General features: G+C 37.4%; 1 protein-coding gene across 1 annotated transcript in view; it reads right to left on the reverse strand.

The window, feature by feature from the left end:
* Positions 1-9,341: 9,341 nt before the first annotated feature.
* The window catches only part of SPATS2L (spermatogenesis associated serine rich 2 like), a 237,913-nt gene continuing 226,526 nt past the window's right edge, over positions 9,342-20,728 (reverse strand). Inside the window, exons 9-12 of the mRNA XM_044669666.1 lie at positions 19,438-19,547; positions 17,923-18,025; positions 12,557-12,774; positions 9,342-10,199 (exon numbers count right to left, since the gene is read on the reverse strand). Coding sequence (XP_044525601.1) covers positions 9,804-10,199; positions 12,557-12,774; positions 17,923-18,025; positions 19,438-19,547 — 827 coding nt within the window. The 3' untranslated portion in view covers positions 9,342-9,803. The remainder of the gene's footprint in view (positions 10,200-12,556; positions 12,775-17,922; positions 18,026-19,437; positions 19,548-20,728) is intronic.

Here is a 20,728-nt window from a genome sequence, read left to right on the forward strand (position 1 = left end):
TCCATAAATATTTAGTTGCATATATTTTACTTTTACATTTTTCATTTTCTATCTGAACTCTTTCTATTGTCAATGAATAGTATGCCTTTGTGTTTTTACAACTAATTTCATAAAACAATACTTTCTATTTCACTACTCATCAGAATACTTTGATCTAAAAAAGTAAGCTAAAGATCCTTAAAGAGAACTAATTTTACAAAAAATAAAATAAAACTTTTCCAGAAAAAGAAATTGTGATGATTTTTTGTGAATGTGCATTTTCTAGGTCTCATTGCCCTTCAATAGTAATTACAATGATGTAGATTGGGAACTTTTGGCTTTGAATAATGCAGCAGATAATTAAACATGAATAGAGAAGTATGCTATCACAATATATTATATTTACATATGCCAAACCCTTGGGGTTTTCCTTGGCTAGAATTTTTAATAGGCATGGAATGTTGAAGATCTGATGCTGCTGCCACAAAATAACATCCTTTCATATTCTTATATGTTTAAAACATTCAGTCCTTGAAAAAATACTTTTGATTTCAAATACTGTTAAAAAATACTATGTTAGAATTTATGTATTCAGAAATTTAAAGACTATATTGAGCTCTAATATTTATCAGGAAGGGCTAGTATTGAGAGACAAATAGATTGTATATATTGCTAACAAGTCAATATGTTTTAAGTAAAGGCAAGTTGCAGCTGTGTAGGTGGTCTGTTGGTTAAAGGACAAAAGATTTGAATTGTCTAACAATCCTGTGCCTTTTTTGTTAAGTATGTAAAATGAAACTGATTTAATCTAGCAACCCTTCATTTGTGTTCCTCTGAGAATTTGGTTTGGAACAGAATGTAAAAGGAGCCTGAAGAAAGCAAGGTTAAGGACTGGATAGTTAAATCTAGTACCAGGAAACAGGGTCAAATGGAGGGTGTTGGTTTTACTAAGTTTTTTCTATTTTGACATGATCATTAATTTCATAAAACAAAAACTCCCATAACAACAAAGTACAGAAATTTTTAATTAAACCAGATATACTTCACAAATGTCTATGACTTTGTAAGGACATTGAACGAGTGTGTGGTTGGCTTAGCACAATCCACCACCATTACTGGGAAAATGACCTGAAAGCACATCCTCCTGATAGCAGGTCATTGATATTGTCATTTTGTGTGTTTATACAGAAACCCTGCAGTTTTTCAGGTGACTGAAACTATAGCAATAACTTGCATATATCAGTATCTTTCAGGACAAAAGTAATCTTAATTTACCTTGTTCTTGTGGAATTTATATTTTGAGGAATGATTTACACAGACAAAGGAGAGGATTTGGAGTTAGCAAAAACAAGTTAAGAAAAGTAGTAATTTTTGGTACACTCAGGTCTGTCATTAAGTCAGATTAAACAAACTATCTCATTTCAGCAAGAAAGACTAAAAAGGGTTGAAAAATTCATTTTTGTCATGTGATAAAAAAGATACCAAATTATTGTCTACATGGTCCTCTACTTAATCTTCATAAATAAAAATATCTTTAGCTACACAATAGTTCAAGAAAGAAATGCTGTTCTAAATAAAAACTTAAGTAGAAGACTTAAAGTAAAAAGGGGACAGAATCCAACACTGCCTCTTTAATGATAGTTTTGACCAAGTTTTGGTTATATGCTGACAGGGTGAATTGTGTTGATGCACACTGGTGTTTGGGACAGTTAGGTCAACACAACAGCATGTCTCAGAATCAAAGCATTCCAGTTTTAGATTTGGACTGTCTCTAGACCATTGGTTGAGGAGTTTTCTAATACTCTGGTACCCTGTGCAGTGTAAATTTTATACTTGTTAAGTTGGGATTAGCTATTGAGTGCCTCTTCTGCAAAGAGGAATACAAGGAAATGTCTTTTCTAAAAGTTCACATAATGCGTAGGGAGATGACAACCCAAGACACGCAAAAGGTAAATTCTAAATAATTCCTAAAAGGATTAACAAGGAAAAATCACTTGTCCCTGCAGGTAGTTAGAGGAGGTTTCACTGAAGGGGTGAGATTTTTAGCTGGGCATTGAAAGGCAGGAGCAACGACAAGGAGCTAGAAGGGAATGAGGTATGTTCAGGGAGGGTTGAATAGTTCTGAAGTAGAGGGTTAGAGTGGTAAGTTTGGAAAAGTAGGTTGGGGTCAGAGATGGAGGGCCTTGAATGCCAGACCAAGAAGTTTGGACACTTTATTCTGCTAGCAGGGATCAGTGATGGTATTTGGATTGGGTTAGGGCAGCTGATTATCATTTACATCATTGTAAGGACCAAATGGGATTTATATATGACAGTGCTTTATTATGATAATTTTTGCCAATTATAGAATTACTTCTGGTATGAACTGATACATAACTAATACTTAGATGTCATTTTTCCCCCATGTTGAAAGCCATTTGAAGACTAAAGCTTCATCACTACATTTCAGTGAGGTAGGTGACACATAGACTTGATTTACTGATGAGAAACTAAGGTCTAAGCCTGCTAGGGACTTGCCTCTATGCCATTCAGTGTGCCATATTTCTTATGGTAGTCATAGAAGTTCAGACTCCTGTCTTGGTAGCCTTTCCATTGAGACAATTTACGCATTCACTACAGGTTAAATAAACCATGTTGCCTTGTACTGATGCTCAAAAAGGATTTACATACATCCCAGGTTCTACTTAAATAAAAATCGAGAGAGAATATAAGTATACTTTGCTTTATCCTACTAAGTTTTGAGAAATTGTATTATCACATGTTAAGTGTACAAGGTGAACTCATTGGTGAATCAATTTGTAAAGGGAAGAGTCATAGGATTTAGACATATTGTTTACTTTGAATCAGTCCGCATATGATCTTGGTTAGAATACTGTATTCTCTCAGTTTGTACTTCATGAAACGAAAGGAGAAAATGTTGCCATCTTGAGATATGAAATATTCTTAAATGGCTTATCTACTACATAGTGTTGATCACTTAAGAATTTTTAAGGGTGATGGTGAAGTTTTTTCATATGTATTTATATACTTCTAGGTATCGAAATCTATTCCAGATGGTGTATTTTAGTTGTCTAAGAATGTTTTACTAATGATGACAAGGTTTTTTCCATGTGTATTTATTTATAGGCTGAAAATGTCCATTGAATATTGTCAGCGAAATGCTATGTTTTTAGTGATGAGTGACTGAACGATTCTGTAAGTTGGCTTTGCAGTTAGTTTATAGGATTTTGGGCATTCAGCATACAGCCAAATGGAAACATGAATATCTAATGAAAAAAATTACTTTGTTTCCAGCTGCTTCCAGAGTTCCATATTCATAGAATTTGGATGATGGTGTGGTCTTTATTAAAATCAAGGCTAAGTTTTTAATTGTATTATTGTCAAACTCCTGAAATCCATAGAGTATGTATTGCTATAGAAAATCCAATTTTCCTTTGTTACAGCCTTTGTTAACATATGTTGCCCCAAACACACTGTACATATTTAAAATTTTCTACATTGAAAGTTGATGTAAGCAGCTGCATTCTTAAGCCGGTAGAATTTCATAGAAACTGTCACGCAGTGTGTATACTAACTGCCTATTCATTTAGTAATGACTTTTCACTTTATGGCTTTGTTTTACATAACTCCATTTCCTTTTGTGATCCCAAAGTTCACATTCCCTAAGCACCTAAAACTGATGAGTACAGTGTCTTAGGAGAGAACAATTCTTTATATACATACCGAATTTCTATACTTTTTACACCATACATCAAAGATATTATCATGATTTGATCATTATGGATAATGATTCTGCTGATGTGGATTATAGCCTTTCTTTGCCCCATTGGTAGGCTCATTTATTTCTGTGGGCAAAAAGTCAGGTGACCAGCCTTATAGTAATAGCATTCTGAAAATTTAACTAGGTGGGCTCTTAGATGAGAAACCATAATCCAGATGCCTTTTCAGTTTGCCAGATCTTATGTTTTATTGTCATAACTTTTTAGAACATAGGATTTTTTAAAATGGCAATTATTTTTATCAGGCAAATACTTATATCCAGCATTTGTTCTTTTTGTCAGTGCAGCTAAAACATTTTGGAAATATGACTTTTTCTAGTAAAGGAGGCAGAAAAAATGAACACATACAGTAGAATGTATGCTCCTTGAGAAGTTTTTGCCTTTGTTTCTGCCTTAAATAGACTTCAATATAGTCTTGTTTAATCTATGTTGTTGAGTCCAGATGTCCAGGACTGTAGTTGAGTCAGTGATAAGAGTGGAAGTGGCACTGTCTCGAGTCAACAAATCTGGGTCCAAATCTTCCCAATGACACCTATAACCTGTGTGACCTAGGACCAATCACTGAACCTCCCTTAGCCTCCATTTCATCAGATATAAGTTTAAGGGGAATAGGACTAAATAGCTTCTTGGAATCCTTCTAGCTCTAAATCCAAAGCCCTTTTTAGTAGTTCAGTTCTTAATTACTTGTCCTGTCTGCTTTTGTCCCCAGAGGTTCTATCTCTGTTCCTAAAGGTTCTCATTCCTTTCTCCCACTTATACATTGTTTCACATTATTTGTATATGCCCAATGCCTATTGGGTGAAATGCTCTTAAACAAAATAATCTTAGCACCTTCTCTTAACCACTGCTTCCTCTAGTTCAGCAAGTGAATTGTGAGAGGGAAAGAGAGCTGATGGTTTCAGGTAAACAAGGGAACAAGATTGGTATCTTAAAGATGCAAGTGAAAAACAGAAGAGAAAGGAATCTTGGGCCTTTTAAAATAGTCTTCAAGGCTGAACCTAACATAATTAGACACTTTCATTAACTATTTTTTTAAACCTATACCTTCTATCTTAGAATCGATATTGTATATCAGTTCTAAAGCAGAAGAGCAGTAAGGTAAGTAAGCTAGGCAGTTTGGGTTCATTGACTTCTCCGAGGTCACACAGCTAGGAAGTGTGAGGTCAAACTTGAATGCAGGACCCCTTGTCTCTAGGCCTGACTATTCACTGAGCCGCCTAGCTGCCCCAATTTCATGAACTTTTGTGGCAAAGATGCTGCACAGTAGTGTTCTCCATCCATATCACTCCTTGGTTACGAGCAAGAGAGGGCTTAAGGTAATCTTTCTTCACCCCTATTCCTCCCCTTGCCTTTCAAGGACCCAAAGCTACAGATGATCCCCCTCTCCTCAACCCTTACCATAACCATTTGTCTTGTAGTTATTTCTATATGTCCCACCTCACTGAGATTGTAAACTTAAGGGAAGAGATTGTTGTCACACTTCATTTTGGGATCCCTACCCTCTAGCATTATTCCACTGAACATAGAAGATGCTTAATATAGGTTTGCTAGATTGGATGGGGATTGCTCTTCTCTGGATTTAGTGCAGGGGTTCATTCTAATTGAACTCTAGCTTTTTACAAACCTTCAAAGACTTTCATAAAGGTTTTTGAGGAGTCAGAATTTGAGAGTGGATTAATCAATTTCTTCTGTGTGTGGTTTTTGGCAAGAATTTTCAAAAATGTGTTATGTCAGAATTCTAGGAAACAACCTTTTGTTATTGAAACTTGAAAACCATTAACGTATACTCTGTTACCAGCAAGAACTGATTTTTGTGTTCTAATTTTCTGTAAAAATCATGTGTAGTTAATACTCATTTTACTTAGTGTAGTGGTCATCTACAGTGAAATAAAACTTCTTCCAGAAATATATATACTTGCTCTGTCAAATAATTTATTTTAATCCAACTTATTTATCCACAACAGGCTGGCCTACAGGATCTTTAAGGCCATAGGTCCTTTCCAATGATCTCAAACCTAGCCTGCTCCAAAATGGTGGCATTTTCTCTTCTGAAACTTTTACTATGTGTTATTAAAAATTACTTTCAGAATACTACTTTATTACATAAAAAGGCTATTTCTATAGTTTTAGAAAGATAAGAGCTCACACTCCAAAGGGCTCATGAAAATTAGTTCTCTAAAAATATTAGGAAAATGTGCCATGAGAACTAATTTTATTTTTTAAGAATAAGTTAAGAATAAGAAGGATTTTCTCCAAAAAAAAATGCTGGAGTTTCCCCCAAAGAACTTGGAGCTAGGTGACTGTGCCTGATGCAATCCAACGCTATAACTAAGAATCATTGTGTTACTACACAACTGAAGTAAAAAATGGATACAGGACTTCCTTAGCATGGTCAGTGGGATTGATGGTACAGAGAATAGGAGGATGGGAAAATGTCCTTATACTATGACTATGAAAAATATTAAAAAGCAAGTAGTTTCGAACCAAGGGGAAAGCAATGGGTGAGACTTAGTAATTTAGTCCCTTCATTTTACCTGGATAATGAGGAATTGCAGCTAAAAGTCATCCATTTTCAGTAACATATTCAAGAAATGATTTAATCAGTGGCAGGCCATTTTATACTTTGCCATTGATAGTTTATTTCAGAAACTGGAAAAATAAACATGTGTCTCTTACAACTTATGCTTTTCAGATTGTAGTTAAAACTGTAAGTTCCATCAGAGCAGAGACTGTTGTTCACAATCTTCATCTTTTCCCAGCACCCAACCAGATGCTTAACATTTGTGGAATTGTATTTTCCCTTTTGGAAAATTTTAATTTGGGTTTACTGTTACTCAGTATAATTTTCCTAACTTTGATTTGGGGTTTGCTAGCATACTTCTTAACTATATATTCTCCTAATACCAAAATTAAGCAATGGAGATGAACAACCTGCTACTCTTGAGCCATGTATGACTTGTTCAGAGCTCCACATTACTTTAGAAATGAAAGGAAGAAAAAGTTTCTTTCACAAATCATATTAACAACCCAACATTCCAGCATCAGAGACATAGGATGGGCCTGTAAGCAGCATTATATTCATACAAATTATTAAATTAATTATTCAAGTTAGAAATTATCATTTTAACAGTATTTTGTTGATGAATCCTAGCTTTTATCCTTGGTCTGTTTGGTGACCTGTGATCTAGGTAAAAAAGCTGCCCAGCTCCCCACTTTCAACTTCTTATGGTTTCATCTAGGTATTAAGTTCAACCCCAAATTCGTTTAGTCAGGGGACATACTGGGCAAGATGTTGAATTACTTTTAGTCTGCTTTGGTTGCTTTGTCTTAGTCTCCCTTGGATCAGCTTTCCTACAGACACCTCAAGGACTAATGTGATCACACCGCTGATGCTGGTATGCAGTTTCTTCTCCAAACTGTTGCACTTCCTTTTAAGTGTAGTGAATTTTGTATTAATTTGTTGAGCCTTAGCATATTTAATTTAATAGGAGAATGAGTGAAATTCTTGATTCTCTAACTCGTTTTAACTCTACCTCAGTGGTAACTTGGAATTCAAAAGATTCCAAAGTTTCACAGATGGAGTTTTGGATGAAAATCCCTGCTGAAGTGTAGGTGAATTTTTCAGTTTTAGTTTTCCCTGTTCCTCTCAAATGGTGTAACTCTCAAATGTACTTATTATGTAATGTTACATGTTTTAGTCATTATTATTGGCTATTTGGTTCATCTGGGCCATAAGTTCTATGAAAGCAAGAACCACATCTTATCTAAATTTTAAATCTAGGCAGCAGAGTAGCTCAGTGTTTAGAGTGCTGCATTTGCAGTCAGCATATCCTGAATTTTAATCCTACTTCATGCACTTACTAGCCGTATGATCTTGGACAAGTCACTTAATCTGTCTACTTCAGTTTCCACACCTGTAAAATGAGGGTAATAATAACACTTAAATGCTAGACTTTTTGTAAGGATGAAGTGAGGTAACAGATATAAAGCTCTATGCAAACCTTAAAATGCTAAATAATAGTAGTAATAGCCAACATTTATAAAGTTCTTAAAGGTATCTTATTTGCTTTTCACAAAAACCCTTTATTATCACCATTTTACATATGAGGAAGCTGAGGCAGAACAGTGTTAAATTTCTTACCCAGGGTCATACAGCTACTAAGTATCTGAGTCAGGATCCGTACCCAGGTCTTACTAACAACTCCAAGTCTAGTGTTCTAGCTGTGATTATCATTTTCCAATTCCTAATATAATATTCAGCTTATAGCAAGTATTTAACAATATCATTTTCAATTATATCTTTCTAGATATTTTAATGGAATTTTTAATCCTTTGTGAACTAGAGAAAAATAAAAATTTAGACCATCCTTACACTTGTTGTGGATTAAGGTTTCTACTATTATACTGGATGACAAAGATCCCCAGGATTATGGTAATAATTTTTTATAAGTTGAAGCCATTTTCGGGTGTATAAAGTAACCTTTGCATTAAGTTGTTGAAATTTACTGTAGGAACAAATTAGCAAATGTTTATAATCTAAGGGTTGAAAAAAGCAGGCAGATCTTAGAATAAATGGAATCAATTCCATTACTTTTCAACATATGTTTACCCACATATATATGTTCACATGTGGACTTTATTGCACTTATGAATCATTTTTGCTTTTAATTTAAGGAAACAGGAGACAATGAGCATGTAGGGCACTGGCAGAGCCGTATACGTGTGTGTGCTTTATTCTGGGGTTACAAGCTAGTTTTTGTTCTTCATCTAAGGAACTGTAGGAGGCCATGGGCACATATAGGGTTTTGGTAGACAACACTGGATATAATGTAACCAGCTAAGTCCCTTTTCTGCCCAGATCCTAGAATTTCTTGATTGATCTACAAGACTGAAAAATTTCTGCTGAAAATGTTGACGGTGAGTAGAAGGGAAGGCAAGGATTAGCCCTTTGAAGATTCTGGCTTGAGGGTCTACAGGAAAACACGGATTGTGGTGCTGGCTTTTACTCTTCTGGGTTTGAATAAACAGTTCTTCCTTTCTTGAGTGTGAACATTCTGAATTCCTCTTCAATGAGTGAGTGCCCCAGAGGCTTCGAAAAGCATTCAATAGAGAAGGCAAAATCCTCCTGTACTTGGCAAAGCTCTCCCCAGTGTTGGTGCTCTCCCCAGTGGGGGCTGCTTTTGTGGTGTGCTCAGGCTGCAGGAGCTAAAAGTGAGCCTTCGTGCATGAGGATGGCCAGTCAGTCCTCTGGGGGCATCAAAGCCTAATGGAAGAAGAATGCCGCAGCTGAGTATAAGAGTTGGGCTTAAATGGGGAAATGATGAAGGGAAGGTCTAATTAAGTGAACCCTGGAGCTTAGGTCACTGGTGAGCTTCACCCCTGCATAGGGTGGCCAAGATAATGTGCCCAAAAGGTATATTCCCCAAGAAATGTTACTGTATGTACCGGGGGATCTCTCCACGGAGGAGTTTACAATGGAACACAATGGATAGTGCATTCACCAAAAATCAAGCTCAGTCTAAGAATATCCAAACACATAAGACGCAAGCAAATGTCAAATGTAGCAATTTTAATAAAGCAATATATGTATATAATTTTTCAGAAAACACCAGATGTTAAATTCTACAAAAGCGCATATCTTAGATCACTTTTGCCTGATCTTCGGGATTTGTTTTGCAACATTAACTTCTCTAAAAACAACCAACAGACTGATACAACTGCTACGACATAATAAAGTTGCTACTGGGCATTTGATCTTTAGTTAACATCTTGATTCTCCTAATGAATGAGTAAATACTGCTCGGCTAAAATGCTGCAATGTCTTGATGAAAAGAAGCTTCAACGCATCAAGCAAAGCCATGAAAGGTATGAAGCAAGCTATAGCTGATTATTAGAATGGGTACAAATTATCAAGAGAAGATGTCTTGACGATATAGGATTTGCATACTCTGATCAACTCTCTTGGCAGCAATTAGATCAGCACCTTGGGTAGGGAACCAAAACTGGGTGAAAGCTGCTTTTTTCCCCCCTTTTGGGAATGCTAGTTTAGGCCACCAAAGTCACAGCTGGCACAGAGAGAACAGCAGCATCTGCCGACACTTCTATCCTGGTGGGACACAGATTGCACTGAGTAACCCTAGCAACGCTTCCACGGAAAGGCCTGGCGTCGGGGGCATCCACGGCGTGCTGCTTTCGCCTGGGCTTTTCGGAATGGGCCAGGTTCTCGGAGGCCTTGGTCGCCAGGGCTGGCTCTTGGTTTTTGGTGATGCCCTTATTTTTCGGCCGGAAGCTATTGTGCTGTTGTCTTCTATGATCATGTCTCGGGTTGCCCTTTATGGGATAATCGGCTTCGCTGAGGTTGCCTTGTGACTTGGCAGGCCCATTCAGCCGGTTGTTATGATACTGTGGATTAAATCTTCGTCTCTGGCTAGAAGGCCCATTCTACCGAGAAGGAAAACAGATAGCTGTTAGGTGGCTTTACCTTTGTGGTAGCTTAGCAAGTCTGCGAGGAATAAAGTCTAAACCATGAATATCATTAGTCATGAAATCTCTCAAATTGGAAGACTGGTTTCCCCCACCTCTGCCACCCCTTGTAGAATAATGATATTTTATAAAATCCTGAATTTCAAAGAATAAAACTTGTAGCCACTGGGTTGTTTTAGAGTTTGTGGCTTCAGGCATCTGGAGATGGAATCATAAGACAAACACCAAAGCTGAAATGTAGGGTTACAGAGGCATAAAATAAACAACCCAAAACCTCATTTTAAAATATAGGTCACATCTATAAACAAAGTCACTGCTGTTGAACTGACTTGGAAATGCCACCTGATTCCTAAGAGGACTGATGATTTTCTAGAAATACAATATGAATTTTGTTGTCACATGAAGTCAAAAATAATAAAAGTAAATTTCCATTTTGTATTCTCCCAAGGCAACGTTCTGTTTGCTTCATAACAAATAATATCTTATTTCATCTAAAAATTCTAGTCTGAGCAGAAACTGAAAAAAAGATATTAACGGCTGATGAGCTGTAGGTAGTAGAGATGCCATCAAAGGTAGAATTCACCAAAAATATATACATATTTTTAAGAAAAATGTCTTCCTCAGTTTTCATTAAACTATTTTATTGGAAGGGCATTCCTTCATCACTCCAATTACCAAAGAATAAACAGAAATGAGAAAGAAGAAACGATACTAGCCTATTGGTGTCTATCCAAACGCAAGATCACTAAATCTTGCCCTTGTAACACAATTCATCAGTGTTATGTGTGGGTTGATTGGGGTATAAATAAACCCTGGCATTTTGGGGAACTCTGCCCATGTTACTGAAACCTCATTTATTCCTGCCCTCGTGAGTTACACACCAATGGGGTCCTCAATTTCCCCCTAGTTTAGAAGTGTGTGTTTGGGTTTCTTACTACATATTATTACATTTTAATTATTATTACATATTAAAATATACATACACACATGTATGTATAGATATACACACATATTGTGTTTGTACTCTCCAAACAAAAGGCTATACTTAAATGTCTTGATGACAGAAAGATATTATCTAAATACAGTATATTTTTAAAAAGCATCTCTGTAGGTATCATTTTAATCTACATTTGATTTTTATGACATTGTCAAAGAACTGGTAAAAGCTGATGGTATTTTAGTTGAGATTTCAATTGATGAATGAGCAAGAACAAAAACCTTTGAGCTGTATTTAAAACACAACCCAGACAGATTCAAATAATATCTGTAACTTTCTTCAAGATGAATAAATTAAATGCCCCAGGTCAATATGCCGGTTTAAAACTGTGAAGAAATTGAGGACAAAAGGACCTGTTTTCATTGTTGATAATAAGAATTCTGTAAGACCAGGTTCACAAAGATTAATGTCATTTTTAGCAGATATAAGAGACAGCATCATGCAATTCTAAGAAACCTTCTTAAAGATAACAAGTGTCCAACTGCAAACCCTGCCCACAGGCATGGCTTCTTGCAAATCCTTGCAAAACTTAACTTACACAAGAAGCAGTGCTTTTTTTCGGGGGGGGGGTATTGAACTTGATTAACATCAATAGTGAATTACATTTGTTATTCTGTGAAAGTGAGATACCACCCCTCAAGGACACACAAGAGTAGAAAAGACAATGGGAAGAGAAGGAAGACAACCTTCTATGTTGTGTTGGATAGGAATGGAGAGCTGACCATTTGCTTATGTGGTGAAGTCATCATAAGAACAGAACATGTCAGAGTAATATGTGATCCTTTCTGAAAACTCTATAGCAACAGAAGGAAAAATGAATATGGCCCATAATTCATAAACTAGACATTAATAGGTACAGAATGATCAAATAAAAAAAGATGTTTGTGGCCTTATTTGCTTGAATCTTTCATCTGTGAAAAAAATAATCAGAGATCTAATTATGGTGCTGAGAACTTCAGAAAAATTAACATATTTGAATAGATTCTTTGCTAACACTTTTTACAAATTCATGCATAGTCCCTCCTCCCCACCACTATTTGTCAAAACACATATGAAGTGAGACCTTCTGAATATAATCAGTTCTGGAAAATTCCTATAATGCTAGCTTGCTACATGGGGCTTCTAGGAGACCAGAATAATGAGTATTGGTCATGTCACTTGTGGAGTGAGTTGAGAAGGCAGAGAGAGGTAGAATTTAGTATCCAGCAGTTAATGCTCCCTTTGCCACTAGAAAATTAAGAGCTGGTTCAACGATATTAAATGGTAAATGATTAGATGATGCTAGAGTCCCTTAGGTCCTTGGCTATATATACCTTACCTGTTTGGTAGCTGGTATTACTTGGGGAGAGGTTTCATTGGTGTTTGGAGGATTACTTGGCATTTTAGTGATAGCTGCTTTGTTATCAGAGGTCTTATGACTTGGTGGTTTTCGGTTATAGCTGTTCTGTTTTCCAGATGTTGCAATGTGTGCATTCACCACAGGCAGCAGTGAGCTACAGGGAGTTCTTGAGGAGTAGTTGTTTTTTGGATGTGAAACTGAAAAAAAAAAACAAAACAACCTCAACAACAAATAACATTAGCAGGTGATGTTAGAGGGTATGAAATTATCATTGGTGCCTCAGTAACTCAGCAGAGAATTCTATATTTCTTTTATTTATTTTATAGATGAGGAAACTGTCAGTTGATGAGAAAGGGGTCCTGTTAGGAGTTAATTCTCAACTCTCAGTACCCCTTCCATTTCTAGATGCTAAAGTTCAGACCTATCAGAATCTCTAAAATGTTTTTGGGTTAGCTGGCACTTAATAGAAACTCCTTTTTTTCATGCCCTGTCCCCCACCCCCCAATAAAGCTTCCATCCAGTAACCACAGTTGATTCCAAAGCTCACTTAAACAGGGCAAAAACTAAGCAGGCAAACTCTCTGCTTGGCATTAGGAAGGGTTGTTAAGAACTGTATATATAGTCCCTGTTGTTTTTCCAAAATGTAACTTGTCTGGCAAATGATGGTGACTTTTCTTATGGGTCCTAGGAAAGAGAGCAAGAAAGTCAGTACTTTACAATTCAGAGTTCACTAGTTTTTTTTTCCTTTTAATTTATTATGCTGGAATTATTATTATTTTTTACTAGACCTTAAAAGCCAGGTATTTCTTTCATTCTTAAGAGAGAGCACTTGAAGAAGGAATGTTGTGACCTAGGAGTTTCCCACAGGGTTGACAATTGTCAGTTTGGACTCACAACAACACTGGCCATGGTGGTCGTTACATGCCATGTTGGTCACTTTTCTATGCTGCCTTTTTTAGAAATTCTATTTTTTATTGTCATACAAATCACGCTTCCATATTGGTTACTGTTGTAAGAGCACACTCATACGTAACCCAAACCCTCAAATAAGACCATAAATACATTGATGTGAAAGATGACTCCAACAGCCCTTTCCCTGAAGGTGGATGGTATTTCCCTTCATAAGTCCTTCAGGATTGTCCCTGATATTCCCATAAGACCCAGGATTGCCAAGTTTTCACAGGTGATCATCATCCAATATTGCTGTTACCGTGCACAATATTCTCCTGGTTCTGCTCATTTTGCTCTGCATCAGTTCCTGAAATCCTCCTGCTTATCATTCCTTAGAGCACAATATATTCCATCACCCACATGTGCCACAGTTTGTTCAGCCATTCCCCAACTGACAGACATGCCTTTAATTTCCAATTCATTGTCACTACAAAAATTGCTGCTACAAATATTTTTGTACAAGTAGGTTCTTTCTTCCTTTTTTTTATCATCTCTTTGGGATACAGACCCAGCAGTGGCATTACCAGATCAAAGGGCATGTACATGGTGGGCACAGTTCCAAATGCTTGGATCAGTTCCCAGCTCCCCCCACAATCATGCTTCCCTTTAGGCCCTGCATTTCATAGCGGTCTTTGTCACGCACAATACAGAAGCGACCCAGTCCTTCTCTCATTACTCTGAGGTAGGGACTGAGGGGCCTGAGGCAGGGAGGGCTCTCACCCTCCAAAGGTTGATTCTTATCTTTCCCACGTGGCAAAGGCATGCTTCTCCCCACCAGATGGCACTGGAGTGAAGCTAATGCCTCAGGCAGAGCTAGGACTGGCCTTGGGAGATTCAGAAGGCTGAAGATAGTCGCTGAGCATTAACTATGTTCTGTCCCAAAAGCCCGGATGGAAACTATGACAAATTGTCAAGCTTCCAATTCGGAGTGATGCTTTTTGCTCCCTTTTTTTTGAGAAAAAAAAAACCCAGAATGAGACTGGAGAATGGGGGTAGATTCCTTCTGTTAAAATATTTAGAGAGCGTCAAGAAAAGAAGACAGCTTTTTGGTGGCACTGTCAATTCTCAGTAATCTGAGTGCAAATTTAATAGTTTGTGTATCTTCCGGGCCATTTGCTTTCCAAACTCATCCCTCCTGTTGCTCTTTCTGATCTGTTCTCTTATCCATTCCCTTTTCCACTGAAGAGTGGTTGGAATCGGGGAGCCTCCATGTATGAAGTTTCATTGTTAAGCCAAGTTAAAATTCAGTGAGGAACAGGACAGAAGCTAATAAACCGAAAGGAAATCTTTGAGCTATGGTGGATGTCACTTAATCCACGCAGCTGTAGGGTGCCTTTGGCCACAAAAAAAGCTCGTGGGTACACTGCACAGATAGTAGCCGGAACGCTTTATAGCACACCTGATTATTACCAGATTTATTAGAAAGTCTACCTCTTTTATAAACATGTCTATGTAGAATCACAGCTATTTTAAATAAAAAGCATAGTTTTTAGCTTGCCATTCTTAAAAAAAAAAAAAAAACCAAACCACAAGATACAAACTTTAGTTGACCTATCTATTTTCCACATAAAGAGTTATAAAAACTCTTGAGGGGCAGCTAGGCCACACAGTGGTTAGAGCACCAGACCTGGGTTCAAATCTTCCCTCAGGCAATTCCTAACTGTGTGACCCTAGGCAAATCTCTTAACTCCAGTTGCCTACCCCTTGCTGTTCTTCTGTCTTAGAACTGATAGTAAGATAGAAAATAGGGATTTAAAAAACAAAAGGACAACAAAAACAACTCTCCATAGCATATTGGCATTTGGGGGTCCTGAATTCAAATCCTGACATTTCTTGTGAACTGATATAGTACAGTGATTCCCAAACTTTTTTGGCCTACTGCCCCCTTTCCAGAAAAAATATTACTTAGCCCCCTGGAAATTAATTTTTTTAAATTTTAATAGCAATTAATAGGAAAAATAAATGCACCTGTGGCCATCACCGCCCCCCTGGATCGCTGCAGCACCCACCAGGGGGCGGTGGCACCCACTTTGGGAATCACTGATATAGGACATTGGCCATAACCATCTCTATAGGTCTTACTGGTATCATATTTTAATGGATCTGTTGACTCATCATCCATGTTGCTCCACCATGCCAATCCTAAGCTATCCCTGTTGCCTTGCTCCATATGACTCTTGTCCACATTGGCCTATGTAACTACTCATTGTGCTCCTTTACAGCCAGGTCCCTTAAGGGTGTTGTGGATCCCTTTGGCAAGTTTGGTGAAGCCCATGCATGGGTGGACTCCTGCTCAGAATAATGGTTTTAAATATATAAGATAAAATAGGGTTAGAAGGGAAACCAAGTATGTTGAAATAAGTTATCAAAATAATTTTTTAAAAGGCAAATTCATGGACCCCAAATTAAGATCCCCTGCTCTAAGTAGTTGTCATTTTAAAAAATATATTTCTTGAGCATCAGGGCAGCACTCCATCTCTCCCTCTGTTCTCCCTCACTCCTGCTATTTCATTGGCGTACCTTTTCTGATTGTGCATTTTTGGAAAGAAATTTTTTTTATCTACTTCTAGCACATGAAACATTGTTGGCAATGCATACCCTGTATAAACTGACCGTGCTTTTCTCTTTAATGCCTGTTGGATCCACTGAAGTTTAGTTCTTTGGGGACTGCGGTAATCCATTTTTTGGTAGCCACTTAATATCGCCAGGTAAATGGGTTTAAAAGACTGTGTGTGTGTCTGTGCAGTGACACACACACGGGGGGGGGGGGCAGCCTGGGATTCCTGAAAGTGCTACTCAATTTCCAAAATGCAATCTACCCAGCTCTCTTCATCTTATTCAATTCTGGGTCCAACTCGTTAGTTGTCTTCAGTATCTGTTCAAGATATTTACAGATGCATTAATTGGACTGCCTATATGACTGTATGCTGGGATCCCAGCAATGGGCATCTTCCATCCGCTTAATTTCTCCTTTGTAGTTTGTCAGGCTAATTCCTTCTGAGTGTTTGTAGAGAGACCCAAGAAGTATTCTGGGGTTCAAAGCAATCATCACAATATAATCTATCAATAGGAGCATCTGGAGGAAGCTCACTCATTATAGGGTATCCCTCTTCAGTTTGGTCTTTGAGCAGGACAGCCTCCTTGACCACTGCATACATCTTTGATCTGTTTTAGGCCCTACTTGATATTCAGAAACAGAGAACTGTAGAGCAGTTATGGATGTTGTTATATCTTTGAAGAAATCTTGTAGGCGTGTAATATATGCATGGGAGACACCTTGTGAAAGAAGAGCTGAATTGTACTCTAGTGAATAGTATAAAATCTACAAATAACAAATTCAGGGGGGTCTTGCATTTTTTATATGTATCCATCAATTGGGTGGTTCTGAAGATGTAGTACACAGTGGGAAATCAAAACCTTCTCCTTCCCTTCTCATATTTTTCATCAATATAATGTTTGTAGATCATTCTCATAAAAATTTTACATAGATGAGAAAATAGGAACGATACTCAGTAGTTGCTGATGTCTTTTCAGTCACCTTTTGGGAGGGGGCAAAGGTCTGTGATTTTTCTCTTCTTTTGGAATCTTCTCCTCTTTGAGTATCTTAAAAATTGATCCCTAAATGCCTTTAGAATTGTCCTGCCTTCAGGATTGATTTCTTCTGAATCTACAAGATAGGTCCAGTAGCTGCTTTTCTTGACTTCATCTTCTTCCATGTAATTTTTACTTTATCATATAACACCCTGTGTGTTAGGGATGTTAGAATCCAAATGTGGTTGTGAAATGGAAAACAGGCAAGCAGGAAGTGGCCTCAGAGAAGTCAATTCATCTTTCACCACTTCATCTGGTGGGGGGGATGCCAACACACCCCTCCCTCCTCCTTTGTGGCTGGACCACTGTGGCTGGAGCTGACTTCATTACCTAAGAGAGTTCTTATTGATAGATAAAGAAGGAGCAGATCTCCACTCTGCCTGTGAGGAAAGCCAGCCCAATGATATGCTTTTTAACTCTGTTATCTTTAATAAAAACAAAAGAAGGGAGAAGCCAACCCAGTTCCATAGCCTGGGGGAGGGAGACTGTTTAATAGTTTTATAGTTTTATTATTATTTTAATATTTTTAAGATCAAACTATTAATAGTTTAATAGTTTTAAGATCAAAACCAAAGGGGGGCCAAAGGGAAAAACCAACTCAACAATTCAATATTAATTTGCCACAACATACAATCATATATATACATATTCCCTGACACCAACTGCAATTAAATCCTCTTTGGTAAGAGGATGATTAAAATACCGACCTACTCTTTGGGTTGGTGTGAAAAGAACATCGGATTTTATAGATAACTGAAAACCATATGGTATGTTTACAGATCTCATTGGTATGCAAGACTCACTTTCTCCACAGAGCATGATTTGGGTCTTTAGCTGTTCAATGTCACAGGAGAACTTGGCAGATCTTCCCAGCTCTTCATCATATTTTCGTTCACTGACAAAGTGCTTAAGAGAAGGACAATTAAACAGAGATATCAAGTAAAAAAAATGTTAGTGGAAAATTTTTTCCATGTCTCTAGGTACAAGAATAGTAAAGCCATCAATGATGAATCAGTCTCTAATTCATTTGTAATAAAGTGCCACAGAGACCTTAGCTTAGATTTTTCTTGAGCTTGTTTCTCCCTTGACCCAACCTCCTTCCCTCTCACTATTCCTGAAAATTTCTGATTCCCTTCCTGACTCCAGGTCCCTGTCTGGTATTTTATGATAATTTATTCTCAGCTAGTACCCGCTAATCCTTACTAGGATATTATTACCCATTTCAGGAGAATATGCATTTTAATTAGTGTCTCTGGAAGCCCTAAAAGCTCTTAGGACTCGGTGGGATGAATGCTTAAAATGAAACTTTCAATAACTTTTACAGGTGCTGGATGAGATGTTTTTGGTGTCTGATGCCCTTCAAATGACTGCATTTGACTAGATGCTGACTCCCCTATTCATAAGGCCAGAACCACCCAAAGAGGGGTGAAGAAAACTATTACCTTCCCATTCTTCCCAGAGTCTCCTCTTAAATTAGACTTATGGTTAAATTGAGGAGAGATGAGCTCTTCTGAAGGTGGCAATCTTCTACCTTGCTTGGGAACAATTCTAATCCTCTGTTTCCATCACTCAAGAAGATTACACTGGAAATTGTGTGTGTGTGTGTGTGTGTGTGTGTGTGTGTGTGTGTGTGTGTGTGTTAGTACGGTAAATGGGGATGTGAGATTGAGGAAATGATCATAAATTTAAAACTAGAAAGGACTTTAGTGCATTTAATCCAACCCACTCATTTTAAAGATGACAAAATCAAAACCTACCTCAATTAGATGACTTGGTTACACTCACCAAGGAAAAACTAGCGTTTGAATTTAGGTCTGAGGTTTAAATTCAGCGCCTTTGACTCCAGAATGTTATCTAGATTGTCTAAAGTATTCTAGACATAGGGCTGAGTAAAGTAGTTATAAAAGCATGCTCAACTTTGCTCTATTTCAATCACTTGAATTTAAAATTCTCCATGTCATAGAAAGTTCTGTCTCTTTTTCTTTATTTCTCTGTTTCTGTCATTGTCTCTTACCACAAACACACATACCCACAAACTCACTCATTTATTCCTCCACTTGCCCGTTTCCTCTGGGCCTGTTCTCAATGAATACAGAGAAAAGCTCAGCGCTTCTTTATGATAACTCCTTCCACACTTTCTTATACTTAAATGCTGTTATTCAGTAACCTTTACCCTACTCTAGTCTCCATTTTAACCTTTTTGAAAGAGAACCTAGTATATTATGCCAAATCCTTAGAGGAAAAACACTATATGAATGCAAAACAAAAATAATGGTGATCTTATCTGAAAATTCAGGCTTTGACATTTCAAAACTTACCTTAATTTCCGCCCGGAGTTCAGCCAGCTGCGCCTCAGCCATCTGACTGGATAGATCAGTAAGTCTCTTTAATTCTTCGGCTTTTTTCTGACGAGCAGTCAGAATTTCCACTGCCAAGGAAGAAAGAATAATATGTTAAGAGCAGAAATTTAAACATATTAAAGGATGTTTTTTAGAATCAATTTTCCCTTTTTATATTCACCTTTGAATACATAGCTCTGCTCTGTTTCTGATCTGACCACTGAAGCTGGCTATTCTTGATAGCTATCTAATCCCTTTCCATGTGTTTAATCCCACCAATGAACTCCTCCTTTCCTAATGAACAATACTCATCCTCCCCACCCCCACCAACACACACACACACACACACACACACACGCCTTTTACCTCTTCTTTACTCCAAAACTTCAAAAAGGCACCTAATCTAATTTCATCTGCAGATCTCAACATTCAAATGTGGAAATGCTAAAAGAAACAAATACCTTAAAATAGAGACTGTGAAAAATTACAGGTTGTCTAAAAGCAACTTAAAATTCCAAGCAAATCTGGATCACTGTGTAAAGCATGGGAATTCATCTTGAGGAACCAATGTTTTGTTTTATATCCTGAAAAATATCTAGAAAATCTCTGGAAATCTTGCTAATTATTAAAGAAATTAAATGCTAAGTAATAAAATAGAATTTATTGACAGTTTTCTATATTTCATCCATCCAGATTCACTTAGGGCAACTAACTGCTATTTGAGTCAGACACTTGTATTTGACTTGACACTAAGTGCTTCTGGGGAGCTAAAAGGTTCCCAGATGCCTCTGCTCTGATGATATGCTTCCATTCTACAAAGAGAGTCAAGTTCCAAATCTAAGCATTTCATGTCTGTATTGTAAATGTCCCCAAAGGCATATTTGCAAGAGTAAGTCAATGCCAACTTGAACTCGAATGGTCCAAGAAGAGTATTCTTCAGCATCTGCACATGTGGAGAAGACACTAGGGAGTTCTCAGGCTCTATATTTTCATACATCTGTCAGCTAAATTCCAGATCCAAATAGACCTAGTAGCCCACAGGCACTTCAGGTGAATTTGTGACAGTTCCTAAAATACATTAGAGCCCACAAAACAATGAATAAACACACATACACACACACACACACACACACACACACACACACACAAAGAGTAAGGCTGCATTTACAATGCCTTCATTTAACAAACTCTTACATCTCAATTAAGTTCTATAATCAGTGCCTCCATTTCAATGTCAAACACTGTTTGCCATAAGGGGGAAAAAAGTATA

This window comes from Gracilinanus agilis, chromosome 3, assembly GCF_016433145.1.
Source record: "Gracilinanus agilis isolate LMUSP501 chromosome 3, AgileGrace, whole genome shotgun sequence".
Classification (NCBI taxonomy): domain Eukaryota; kingdom Metazoa; phylum Chordata; class Mammalia; order Didelphimorphia; family Didelphidae; genus Gracilinanus; species Gracilinanus agilis.